At 38.1% G+C, this 14781-nt stretch overlaps 1 protein-coding gene across 1 annotated transcript in view; it reads left to right on the top strand.

Annotated features, from left to right (window-relative positions):
* Positions 1-3465, top strand: part of ARL9 (ADP ribosylation factor like GTPase 9) — an 18877-nt gene extending 15412 nt beyond the window's left edge. Inside the window, exon 4 of the mRNA XM_029945561.1 lies at positions 3174-3465. Coding sequence (XP_029801421.1) covers positions 3174-3353 — 180 coding nt within the window. The 3' untranslated portion in view covers positions 3354-3465. The remainder of the gene's footprint in view (positions 1-3173) is intronic.
* Positions 3466-14781: the final 11316 nt, after the last annotated feature.

Raw genomic sequence — 14781 nt, 5'->3', positions numbered from 1 at the left:
TCTCTCCCCAACTCTCTTTCCCTCTTCCCCTCCCCCTGGTCCTCCATTAGGTTTCTCCTGTTCTCCTGATTAGACCTATGAGTGCAAACATATGGTATCTGTCCTTCTCTGCCTGACTTATTTCGCTTAACATGACACCCTCCAGGTCCATCCACTTTCCAACAAATGGCCATGTGTCATTCTTTCTCATTGCCATGTAATACTTCATTGTATATATATACCACATCTTCTTGATCGACTCATCAGGTGATGGACATTTAGGCTCTTTCCATGTTTTGGCTATTTTTGACAGTTAAACAGCCATTTTTAAATAGTCAGATTTATAACTTTTACTGGGGCTTAATAATGAAAGATTTGGATACTCTAGTTAAGTTTTGGATATTAAGGCATCTTTGGCCTTTAAGGCATCTTTGTTGATATTCCTTTGCCAAAGTAATCTATGCTTTTAGATGACTAATTGGTTCAAGTTATTATATAAAGATTTTTAAAGGGGGCACCTGGATGGCTAAGTCAGTTGAGTGTCCGGCTTCGGCTCAGGTCATGATCTCGTGGTTTGTGGGTTCAAGCCCCCCACTGGGCTCTGTGCTGATAGTTAGCTCAGAGCCTGGATCTTGTCTTCAGATTCTGTATCTCTCTCTCTCTCTGACCCTCTCCTGATTGTGCTGTCTCTGCCTCTCAAAAATAAATAAAAAACATGTAAAAAAAGATTTTTAAAAAGTCATCTTACTATTTTTACTTTTTGAGTGATGACCTCTATTCTATTAATGCACAATTATGCAAGTATGGAATAAACTTGGGATTTATCCCTGATGTGCTTTTTATTTTAAACACATGTTGACTTTTATTTTATTTGTTATTTTTTTAAGTAAACTCTATGCCCAACGTGGGGGCTCAAACTCATGACCCCAAGATTAAGAGCTGCATGCTTTATGGACTGAGCCCTATCCCTGATGTGCTTTTATCATGACAAGGAGCTCCTCTTTTTATCCAACACTTTCCTCATATATATTCTTCCTCTCCAATTGATTAACTTAATACACTGTCCACATGTTACTGGATTACTATTTAAAAAGCCGCCACGGGATCTAAGACTAAATGAATTCTGATTTCAGACAGGCACTATATTAGGGTGACCAACATTTAGAAATGTAATCAACTCCAGCCAGATACTACCAGAAACATTTTTCTAGATATGTCTCCTGAGGCAAAGGAAACAAAAGCCAAAATAAACTATTGGGACTACACCAAAATAAAAAGATTTTGCACAGTGAAGGAATCCATCAACACAACGAAAAGGCAAATACTGATTGGGAAAAGATATTTGCAAATGATATATTTGATAAGGACTTAATATCCAAAATATTTAAAGAAGTTACACAATTCAACACACACAAAAAATAAATAATCCAATGAAAACATAGGCCAAAGACATGAACAGACATTTCTCCAAAAAAGACATACAGACAACAGACACATGAAAATATTCTTAACGTCACTCATCATCATGGAAATGCAAATCAAAATCACAGTGAGATGTCATCTCACATCTGGCAGAATGGCTAGAATCAAGATCATAAGAAATAATAAGTGTTGGTGAGGGTGTGAAGAAAAAAGAACGCTTGTGCACTATTGGTGGGAAAATAAATTGGTATAAGCACTGTGGAAAACAGTAGGGCAGGTCCAGGTCATTAAAAAATTAAAAACAAATACCATATGATCCAGTGATTCTAATACTGAGTGTTTACCTAAAGAAAATTTAAACACATAAATGGGTGATGGTTAAGGAAGGCAGTTGTTATGATGAGCACTGGGTGTTATATATGTGATAAATCACTAAATTGTACTCCTGAAACGAATATTACACTGTATGTTAACTAACTAGAATGTACATAAAAGTTTGAAAAATAAATAATAGGAAAGAAAACTAAAACACCAATTGGAAAAGATACATGCAGCATTATTTACAATAATCAAGATATGGAAGCAACCTAAGTGTCCATCTGTAGGTAAACAGGTAAAGAAGATGTAGTGCATATACATATTTTGGAATATTACTCACCATGAAAAAGAATGCGATCTTGCCATTTGTGACAACAGGGATGACTTAGAGAGTATTAAGCTAAGTGAAATGAGTCAGACAGAGAAAGATAAATACCATATGATTTCACTTATATGCAGAATATGGCAACAAAAGAACAAACACAAAAAGCAGAAATAAACCCATAAGTACAGAGAACAAACTGATGGTTGCCAGAGGGGAGAGGGGTAAGGAGATGGGCAAAAAGGAATGAAGGGGAATGGGAGATACAGGCTTTCAGTTATGTAAGAAACAAGTCAGTGATGGAAGATACAGTGCAGGGAATATAATCAACAGTATTGTAATTGCATTGTATGGTAGCACATGGTAGCTACACTTGTGGTAAGCATAGAATAACACACTGAGTTTTCAAATTACTATGTTGTACACCTAAAACTAATGTAACATTGTGGGTCAACTATACTTCAATAAAAAATTAAATAATTTATCCTATTGAATATGACTTTGGGCAAGTAAAAAATAAATGGAAAAAAAAAAGCAGACTGACTGCAGTGCTTAGAAAACTGATTAAGATGTTAGAAAGGCTTAACTTCATTTCAAAAATTTTTTTGATGATCGCTCATAAATGTTGGTACAGTTCTGCTACTTTTCTTTTTATTAATTTAAAAAAAATTTTTTTTGAGAGAGAGACAGAGCGTGAACAGGGAAGGGGCAGAGAGAGGGGGACACAGAATATGAAGCAAGCTCCAAGGCTCCAGGCTCCAAGCTGTCAGCACAGAACCCAATGCAGGGCTCGAACTCACAAACCATGAGATCATGATGTGAGCCAAAGTCAGATGCTTAACTTATTGAGTCAGGTGCCCCACCCCCCAGTGTGGGGCTTGAACTCATGACCCCAAGATCAAGAGTTGCATGCTCTACCAACTTAGCCAGCCAGGCACCCCATTGCTGGTATAATGCTGATTAAAATCTTTATATTCAAATAACCACTGGGGTCATAATAATGGGGTCACAATATCCTCCACATTAAAATGGAAGTGGGATCATTAGAGTAATGAGAGTAATAAATTTTTCTATCAAAAAGGATTGCAAAATAACTAGTTTTTTCCTATCTTTTTTTCTATTCTGGGTGAAGGATCTTGAAGCAGCCTATCATATTACAGACATCCATGAAGCTTTGGCTTTGTCTGAGGTGGGAAATGACAGGAAGATGTTTTTGTTTGGAACCCAAGTAACTGAAAATGGCTCAGAAATACCCTCTGTCATGCAAGATGCCAAAGACTTGATTGCACACCTGGCTGCAGATATGCAGTGACCAAGCCTGGGCCCACTGCGTTCTCAATCTAAATGTCACCAAGGAGTGCTGAGTGACAGGCTTGAAGCCAAAGGTTTCCACTGTCGAATAAAAAATAAGCCATTTCCTATTTTCTCAGTTGCATGACATATATACAAAGATAATGTTAAATTGACTTAGAGTCTCTCTGTGTTTAGATTTTGAACTTTAAAAATATTGGTAAAATAATATATTTGGGGGGATATGGATTTTCATCAACAATATTAAAGTGAACATTAGTGAGCATTCAAACCATTTGTGGTTTTCAATGACATAAGATTTATATGAAAAAAATTTAGTAAACATCTTCTTTTCAAGTAAAAATCTAGGTGTCCTTCCTTAGGTAAGGAAAGAAGTATCAGAATAGGACAATGAGCAAAGTAGGCACTATCAAATGTACATAGAAATATAAATTAATAGCATTCAGAAAAATTTAGGAAATGCTTATCTTGTAGGAGCCTGATATACTAGATGATGGTATACTGTGAAGACTTTATTTTTTATTTTATTTTAATATTTTTTAAGTTTATTTATTCATTTTGAGGGAGAGAGAGAATCCCAAGCAGGCTCTGCGTGCTGTCAGCACAGAGCCTGATACTGGGCTCCATCTCACAAACTGTGAGATCATGACCTGAGCTGAAACCAAGAGTTTGACACTTAACCAACTGAGCCACCTGGGTGCCCCAGAATTTGATTTTTAAATATTTGATATTTTGCTTTTATATATAGGTAAGGTTTCTTCACCAGATAAATTTTGCAATAACTCTATTTTTCTACAAACATGATAAAAATCCAACTTTTGACCATAGTGTCTTGTCTTAATTTAACAAACAAAAAGACTTCAGTTTCCAGTCAGCATGTAAGAATCTCAGAAGCCGCTACTCCATTATAACAATGAGTGAAAAACTAAACACACTGATAAGTCAACAATTCTTCTAGGATCCATTAGAGAAATGAGAATACAGGGCAAACTGCTGACCTTGAGATTGGAGAAACCAGTATGAGAATACAGACAATAATAATTTATTGGAGCAGAGACTCATGAGTGGAAACTACCTGTGGGAACCAGTACCAGGGTGGGAAAAACAGAGCTATAATTGACAAATTGCTGGAGGCTCAGTTGGACAATGCTGAGAGTTAAAAAATCCAGGGGATCCAGTCATAGTGGAGTCCCTACAATTTTGTGAGATTTATCTCCAGGAGCTTGATGAGATTCCCACAGCAAATATCAGAGAAAAATCTCCCAGTGCTTCTGGAGAAGGGAACAAGGAACCACTTTAAAATGTACCACAGCACTCTATTTTTATTAATAAGGCCTGCCCTCAGGGGAAATAGCTAACCAGAGCCTAACCTCTGGAGTATTATCAAACCCTAACCGTGGGAAGAGAAATACCCAACTCCAGCCCATTTTTGCCATCTTGTCCCAGATAAATAAAGAAGAAAACAAAGACACATATGTGAAGTTCACAGTCCAGAGGCATAGGCTCACTAAAAGACTGAGACCAAACATAGCACTATAGAACACTTCTCCTCCTCCAACACCTCACCACCACATCACTAAAGAGATGTTTATAATAGTTTCTTTTACTTAATACATTATGACTGGCTATCAAGGAAAAATTACAAGACATACAGAAGAGACATCACAGCCATATTCGGCATAAGAACCATACTCATATATGGTAGAAATGTTGAGATTATCAGAACAGGAATTTAAAACAAATATGATTATGTGATTAATGTGCTAAGAGTACTAATAGATAGCATACAAAATCAAATCGGCAATGTAAGCAGAGATGAAAATTTTAAGAACCAACAAAAAATCCTAGAGATTAAAAAAAACAACTACTGTAACAGAAATGAAGAATGCCTTTGGTGAGCTTATAATTAGACTAGACACAGCTGAGCAAAGAATTTCTTGACTTTGAGGATATTTCAGTAGAAACTTCCAAAACTGAAAAGAAAAAAAGACTGAAATTATAAAACAGAACAGAATATACAGGGACCATTGGACAACTACAAAAGACGTAAAATGTATGTTATGGGAGTACCAGGTGAAGAAAAAAGAAAAAAAAAAGATTTGAAACAATAATGACTGTGAGGATTTCCCCAAATTAACTTTAGACAACAAACCACAGATACCAGAAGCTCAGAGAACACCAATCAGGATAAATGCAAAAACAAAAAAAAAGCCAAAAACAAAACAAAAAACCCCACAAAAGACACAAAACAACAACAACAACAACTCTACACATAGGCGTATCATTTTTAAACTGCAGAAAAGTAAAGATAAGAAAAAAATTCTGAAAAAAGCCAGAGGGGGAATAAAACCACTTTACCTATAGAGGAACAAAGATAAAAATTACATCCAACTTCTTAGAAACCATGCAAATAAGAGGGTGAAGTGCATATTTAAAGTGTTGAGAGGAAAAACACACCAACCTAGAATTTGTACTCTGTGAAATTATGCTTCTAAAGTAAAGGAGAAAGCTTTCTCGGATGAATAAAAATCAAGGGAATCTGTTGCCAGTAGACCTGCCTTGTAAGAAATGTTAAAAGAACTTCTTTAGGGATGCATGGGTGGCTCAGTAAGTTGAGCGTCCAACTCTATTTCAGGGGAGGTCATGATCTCGTAGTCAACTCTCCATGAAGATATAACAAATAATATATATGCACTTAACAGTATATCAAAATCAATGAGGCAAAAACTGATAGAACTTCAAGGAAAAAATAGATGAATCTACTATTATAGTTGGAGACTTCAAAACCCTCTATCAGAAATGGACAGATCCAGCAGACAGAAAATCAACGAGAACGTAGTTGATAGGATGGCTATCTATAGACTACTTCATCCAACAACAGCATCATACACATTCTTCTCAAGCTCACATGGAATATTCACCAAGCTAAACCATATTGTGGCCCATAAAGCACACTTTAGCAAACTTAAAAAAATAGAAATCTTACAATATCTAGTTTCAGACCACAATGGAATTAAGCTAGAAATCAATAATAGAAAGATAGCTGGAAAATCCCCCAAATGCTTGGAGATTAAACAACACGCTTCTAAATAATAAATGGGTCAAAGAAGAATTCTCAAGAGAAATTTTAAAGTGCTTTGAACTAAATGAAAATGAAAAATCATGATCAAGCATAGTGCTTAGAGGGAATTTTATTGCACTGGATATATATTAGAAAAGAAGAAAGATCTAAAATCAGTCATCTAAGTGTAAAATGAAAAACTATAAAACTCGTGGGTAAGGGAAACAAAAGCAAAAATGAACTATTGGGATGTCATCAAAATAAAAAGCTTCTGCACAAAGAAGGAACAATCAGCAAAACTAAAAGGCAACCAATGGAACAGGAGAAAATGTTTGCAAATGACATATCAGATAAAGGGTTAGTATCGAAATCTATAAAGAACTTATCAAACTCAATATCCAAAAAACAAATAATTCAGTGAAGAAATGGCCAAAATACATGAATAGACACTTCTCCAAAGAAGACATCCAGATGGCCAACCGACACCAGAAAAAATGCTCGACATCACTCATCATCAGGGATATACAAATCAAAACAACAATGAGATACCACCTCACACCCATCAGAGGCAACAACAGATGTTGGTGAGGATGCGGAGAAAGAGGATCCTTTTTGCACTGCTTGTGGGAATGCAAACTGATGAAGCCACTCTGGAAAACAGTATGGATATTCCTCAAAAAATTAAAAATAGAACTACCCTATGACCCAGCAATTGCACTACTAGGTATTTATCCAAGGGATACACATATGGTGTTTTGAAGGGGTACGTGCACCTCAATGTTTATAGCAGCACTAATAACAATAGCCAAGTATGGAAAGAGCCCAAATGTCCATCGATGGATGAATGGATAAAGAAGATATAGTACACACACACACACACACACACACACAATGGAGTATTACTTGGAAATAAAAAAAAATGAAATCTTGTCATTTGCAACTACATGGATGGAACTAGAGGATTTTATGCTAAGCAAAATTAATCAGTCACAGAAAGACAAATATCATATGACTTCACTCATATGAGGACTTTGAGATACAAAACAAATGAACATAAGGGAAAGGAAGCAAAAATAATATAAAAACAGGGAGGGGAACAAAACATAAGGGACTGTTAAAAATAGAAAACAAACAGAAGGTGCTGAAGGGGTTGAGGGAGAGGGGGTGAGCTAAATGGGTAAGGGGCATTAAGGAATCTACTCCTGAAATCATTGTTGCACTATATGCTAACTAACTTGGATGTAAATTAAAAAATAATTTACTTTAAAAACTCTCTCTCTCTCTCTCTCTCTCTCTCTCTCTCTCTCTCTCTCTCACACACACACACACACACACACACACAATATAAAATTCCTAGAAAATAACTTAGGAGAGAACCTAGATGATATTGGCTATAGTGATGACTTTTCAGATATACACCAAAGGCACAGTCCATGAAAATAAAAAAAGAATTGATAAGCTGTATTTCATTAAAATTAAAGCTTTCTGCTTTGCCAGAGACACTGTCAAGAGAATGAGAAGACAAGCCACAGACTGGAAGAAAATATTTACAAAAGAAATATCTGATAAAGAACTATTATTCAAAATGCATAAATAACTCTTAAGAGAGAACAATAATAACACAAACAATCCAATTGAAAAATGGGCCAAAGACCTAAACAGACACTTCACAAAAAAAGATATACAGATGGCAAATTAGCATATGAAAGATGCTCAACATCATGTCATAAGGGAAATGCAAGTTAAAACAACAGTCAGATACCACTGTACACCTATCAGAATGGCCAACATCCAGACCACTGACACCACCAAATGTTGATGGGAATGTAGAGTTACAGGAATTCTCACTCATTATTAGTGGGAATACAGAACAGTACAGCCACTTTGGAAGACAGAGTGTTAAATATATTCTTACCATATGATTGCACTCCTTGGCATCTACCCAAAGAAGATGAGAATTGATGTTCCCACAAATACTTTCATATGCATATTTATACCAGCTTTTTTCATAATTACCAAAACTTGGAAGCAACTAAAATGTCTTTTGGTAGATTAATGGATAAATAAACTATGATATATGCAGACAATAGAATATTAATCAGTGCTAAAAAGAAATGAGCTATTCAGTTATGAAGAGACACTGAGGAAACTTAAATGCATATTACTATGTGAAAGATGCTAATCTGAAAGGATTACATACTGTATGATTACAACAAAATGACATTCTGGAAAGAGCAAAACTGTGGAGACAGTAAGATCAGTGGTTGCTGGGGGCTAAACAGGTGGGAGAAGAACGAATGGGTGGAGCACAGAGGACTTTTAGGACAGCAAAACTCTGATACTATAATGATGAATACATGTCATTATACACTTGTCTAAACTCATGGAATATATAATAGCAAGAAGAAGTCTAATGTAAACTACGGACTTTGGGTGATAATGATGGGTCAATGTAGGTTTGTCAATGGAAACAAAATGTCCCATTCTGGTGGGGAGTATTGATAATGAGGGAGGCTATGAGTGAATGCGGGTTATACAGGGATTCTCTCTATATCCTGCTCAATTTTACTGTGAAACTAAAACTGCTTTAAAAATAGTCTATATCGGGGCTCCTGGATGGCTCAGTCAGTAGTTAAGCAACTGACTTCAGCTCAGGTCATAATCTCACAGTCCGTGAGTTCAAGCCCCACATCGGGCTCTGTGCAGACAGCCTAGAGCCTGGAGCCTGCTTTGGACTCTGTGTCTCCCTCTTTCTGCCCCTCCCCAGCTTGTGCTTTGTTTCTGTCTCTCAAAAATAAATAAATGTTTAAAATAAATAAATAAAAATATATCACTCTTATGGAAAGATGAAGAAGACCAACATGATACTGGTGGAGGAATTTACTCCCTTGCTTCAAAAACTGAAAGGAGAGAGTTCCCACCAGTCAAAACAAGAAGGGAGAGGGGAGAGATGCTAAAATTGCTCAAAGCGCCTAAAACCAAAAATGAGAATCGGCATGTCAGAAGGAGCTTTCACATTTCCAGGCTGGCCAAAGCCAAGACCTGCTGGACCCTTTCCGAGGAGTGTGCCTGGGTCCTAAAGCAAGGCTGGTCCCTCCTCTAAACTAGACCTCTAACCTGCCAGGCTGGGATCACCCACCTGATCCATCAGAGGGTGAGTGTGGTCAGTGGATTGGAGCCTGGGGATCTCCCTCCTTCACCTGATTTTCTACACCTTCACATGCTGGACACAGCGGTCAGCTCCTGCCTGTTGATTTTCCCAATCTAAAGAATGTTGGAATTACTAGAACACACCAAGAAGTATGGGAGTTTCTTCTCATCACATAATATTTGGATTTCCTCCCATTAGAGGTGATTAAGAGACTAACTTTCCACTTAAAATTAATTTTCATCAACCTACTATTTTGTAAATATTTGTATGTTAAGTGAACTATTTATGTGTTGAAATATTGCATTAAAGTTGCAATTATATACAATTGGCAGTAAAAACATTTAGTAATCAAAAATAATAGTCTATATTTAAAAAACCTTAGAATATGTACTCTGAATTTATTTTTAAAAATGTTTTTAATGTTTATTTATTTTTGAGAGACAGAGCATGAGCAGGGGACAGGCAGAGAGAGAGGGAAACACAGAATCCAAAGCACGCTCTAGGCTCTGAGCTGTCAGCACAGAGCCTGATATGGGGCTTTAACTCATACTACAAGAACATGACCTGAGCCAAAGTCAGACACTTAACTGACTGAGCCAGCCAGGCACCCCCATACTCTGAATTAAAAAAAAGAATATTTTAAAAAAGGATTTGTTCTGCAAATCCCTCCTTTTAAAATTTGGAATCTGTGGCAAAATAAAAAACCACATTTGGTGAAGATGATTAGTCTTTTTTAATGTTAGCACATAGCCTCCACTCTCAAGTTTTGGGTTGAAATGGAATGCAGCTGAACTTAGGCATAGATGTACAAAATGATAATTGCCCTCTGAGAGATGAGACATTAGAGTGTGATACTTTAAGGCCTCTGGTTTCCTCACCTTCAGAGCTACAGAATACTGTTGAACAGTATCATATCACAACAGTCACTTGGGTGTCTTATGTCAGTCAGATCTTTTATCTGGCCTATGAAGGTTGGAACACTTAATGATTTGGGATCCTCAGAAACCCTGGATTTCAGCCTCTGCCCTAAAGATTGCCATGTACTGGCCTTTGGACAAATTCCGTAATGATATTGGGTCTTACTTGGTCTTCACTGTGGAAAATGATTAAATCAAATGCAGACTACTTCAAGCCCTAAACTCTGATTCCCTTTCTTCCTTATGTTTTCTAAGGTAGTTGAGGGCAGATAGATCCTGGATACTTATTTCAAAGGTGATGCCAACATCTTTTAGGATATTGAATGATAACTGTTCTCTGTTCAGCCTTGTTTTTCTCACATTCTAAGTTTATTTTTTTCTTTTATGTAATCTCTACACCCAAAGTGGGGCTTGAGCCCATGAACTCAAGATCAAGAGTTGCACTCTCCTCTGATTGAGCCAGCCAACCACCCCTAGTTTCTGTATTTTAGCAGTAAGTGTTGTGGCTGGAGTTTTCTCCTCAGTGAAGAGCTATCGAATGCTAACATGATGGTAGCTGCTTGAGTATGATTAAAGTAGGGACTTTAAATGGTCTCAGGCTAATGAAGGAGGTACATATCACATGGGTTTCTAATTAAATGGCATCCAGCCAAGACGGGTTAGTGTGTTGTCAAAGAGGCTGCCTGGCTGGCAGGCTTCCCAACAGGCCTCACAGGTGGCATGAATTATCTTGGAGTAATATCTGTTGCCAGCCTTCCAAGCCCAGAAATTATTAAGTGTAGTTAGCACACTAAGAGTGGAATCTGTCTTTTTATTTATTCATTTAGTCAATATTTATTGAGCACTAGTTATGGGCCAGAACTCTTGCAGTTAAAAGTGATGGAAATTCAACTTAAATTTGTATGTCAAAAAAGGGCACTATTATTATTTTTGGCTCATCATACTGGGAGATCTGGGCATGGGAAGATTCAGGAGTTCAAAGATAACAAGGCTGTCTCTCCATCTCTTGGTCCTGCTAACCTCACGGTAAAACCTTGGACTGTGAGTAACCTGATCTGTGAGTGTTCCACAAGACAAGCAAACATTTCCAAAAACTATTAACTTGATAAATGAGCAATGCCTTACAAGTAGTACATGATGCAGAATGTCACATGATCACAACTGAGCTAATGGCTCTTCAAATTCTCTGTGATATCAACATTTATGTAGCTCATGATTGCAAAGTAAAATTAATCCTCTATTTTCTTTTCTTTCTTTCTTTCTTTTCTTTCTTTCTTTCTTTCTTTCTTTCTTTCTTTCTTTCTTTCTTTCTTTCTTTCTTTCTTTCTCTTTCTTTCTTTCTTTCTTTCCTTCCTTCCTTCCTTCCTTCCTTCCTTCCTTCCTTCCTTCCTTCTCCTTCTTCTTCTTGATAGAGAGCCAGCTTGAGTGGGCGAGGGGTAGAAAGAGAAGAAGAGAGAGAGAATCCCAAACAGGCTCCAAATTGTCAGCATATAGAGCCCGATCTGGGGTTCAAACTCAAACCTTGAGCTCATGATCTGAGCCAAAGTCAGACACTTAACCAACTGACATGCCCAGGCACTCCATGAATTCTCTCTTTTCAAGCTACTTTCCAGCAAATCTCATGGAGGGACAGGATTGGCTCTGCTGGGCTCACATATTGATCTCTGCACCAATCTCTGTGGCCAAACTGCCCAGACCTGGTGGGGGTAAGCAGGACTAGCCCCCTCAAACCATATGGAATTAGTTCCCCCACAGAACTGACAAGTTCTACCTTTATAAGAGGGAAGGTTGCTAGGCAGGAAAACAAAAATAATAATAGGTATTCACAGCCATTCACTGTGCTTAGCAGGGGGCATACACTAGCCACCAGGATAGAGAATGTCCCTGTCATTAAGGAGCCACCAGGATAGAGAATGTCCCTGTCATTAAGGAGCTTACATTCTAGCTGGGGATGCACACACACAAATTTAAAAAGCAGACAAAATAGTTATAAATTGCACTGAAGCAAGGATCTGAAATAGAAATTAATGGCAGAAAATAAAATTACTGTGGGCTAGAAAGACCTGAGTAGGTGATATTTAAGCCAAGCCCTAAAGGAAGGAAGAGAGCCAGTATGTGAAGAGAGGGAGAAGTGGGCTCCGGGCAGTAGGGACAGGTGTAGAAACACGCTGAAATGGAAAGGGTTTGACATGTTAGAGAAGAACAGGGGGGCTAGAATGTAGACAGCAAGGGTGGAGGAGCCCACAGTAGAATGGAGAGAGAGACAAGGACAAATAGTCAGGGGCATCTTATGGTGCAAAACTTCAGATTTATTCTAAACATTGAGGTGCACGTATCCCTTTGAATTAGTATTTTTGTATCCCTTCGATAAATACCTAGTAGTGTAATTGCTGGATTGTAGGGTAGTTCTATTTTTAAGTTTTTGAGGAAACTCCATATGGTTTTCCAGAGTGGCTGCACCATTTTACGGTCCCACCAAGAGTGTAAAAAGATTCCCCCTTTCTCCAGATCCTCGCTTGAGATTTATTCTAAATAATTTGGAGTGTTGTAATTGTTATTACACCAGTTTGAGGGCTGAGGGTGGCCTGGGATGCCATCAGTGAGATGGACTGGCAAAGGAGATGGAAAGAAAAGGGGGAATTAAAAACACATTTGAAGAATGCACTGGAGTTGCTGATGCCCTGGAGGTAGTGCAGGGGATGAGGGAAAGAGAGAATCCAGATCAATTCCTAAATTTATCCCTGGAAAGACAGAAGTCAGTTTCATGAGATTGGTTTATAAAATTAGAATGCCAATATATAACTGTGATGTGGACCAGAATCCATTCTGTATGACCCTAATCTCTCCCAGTGAGCAAAATCCCTGGGAAGCTGGGTCCTGTCAGAAAGTTGCCTGGTGAGCATGGATCTATTAATACAGAGTGGTATCAGGTCAGAGATCCATCTCCCAAAGGGCCTGAAGAACCAGCTGTATGTACTATTTGCAGTCTTTGGCATTGGACCCTCTCCCCTCTGAAGTTTTTGAATAGGCAAAACCACTAAGATAGGATAGTGGTAGAGTAGTACTGTTTGGGGGTGCCTCTTTAAGGCAAATTTACATAACTCTTGCCTGATTGTTCACGTGTTAAAACTCGCTGACAGCTTTATTTCTCCTTCCCCCAAGTTTTTGATATACTTCTTGAATTTCCACACATGTCTATATCTTGTCTGAGGGAGAAAGATTTCCCGATTGAGATATGCCCTCTCTTCCTGTTCCATTCTAGATGACATCCACAATCCAAAATGTTTCTCTTTTAACTTTTTGCACTGTGAGACAAGGTATATCTAAGGAATACCAAGTAGTGTACAAAAAGTACACTTGGGTTTACCATACACTTGGACAGATGACTTATTCTTGAACACCTCTAGTCTCTTCTTCCAAACAAAAACATAAACAAAAAACCCACATCAGGGAAACCCTACCACTTCTTTTCTCTATCATGAAAATTAGCTGCAAGCACTCCTTAGGATTGAGAGACATCCAGAGATCACTTACTTCTTAAAATCTCTTAGTATAAAGATAAAAAAGAGAAGGGGAGTTGCCAAAAACAGGGTTATAAAAATTTTGGTATACTGTGTTTAAAAGATATCACATTTAACAAATAAATGTTAACACACACATACCAGACTAAAAGTTGTGCTCTTCACAAGAGAATACAGGCCTTATAAAAAACGATTTATAGTGCACTGTTCAGTAGACAGTCCTATAACGAGACACAAGTTGTAGATGAATATATTTTCTTTTACTTCTGTATCTCTTTGTTCTAACTTCGCATGCAGAAAAAAATTTTAAATCTGAATTTGAGATTTCTCCTGAATAATTAAGTTCTAACCAAATGACATATTGGGCTTGCCCATCCCTCACACCCACATTAGGATTGTTGTGCATTTACTAGAAACTGATGGAAATCAATCTTAGAAATCGAGGGCCTTAGAATATCACTCCTCCCAGCGTGATAGGGAGCAAAGGTCTAAAGAGAACCGGCACCAGAGAACTTCCGAACCGAACAGGGACCTGGCTCCGCTGTCTGAGCGTTGCTGTAACTACACTGGAAGCTGGTATGTTTTGCCTCAAGGCCTCGACAAGTAACAGAGCTACCGAGAGCGCTCTAGAATCCTCGCGGGTAACACGGGGAACAGTGGGTCAGGACCTCACCGGTTTCTCCCCGCCCGCTAGCGAGCGCGGCTGGCTAGCGATGCGCGTCCCCTTGGCAACCGGCGAACGCGAGAGGAGGGCCCTTGGGCGGGGCGGCTGGGCTGAC

This window comes from Suricata suricatta, chromosome 1, assembly GCF_006229205.1.
Source record: "Suricata suricatta isolate VVHF042 chromosome 1, meerkat_22Aug2017_6uvM2_HiC, whole genome shotgun sequence".
Taxonomy (NCBI): Eukaryota; Metazoa; Chordata; class Mammalia; order Carnivora; family Herpestidae; genus Suricata; species Suricata suricatta.
This window is presented reverse-complemented; position numbering and strand designations above follow the sequence as displayed.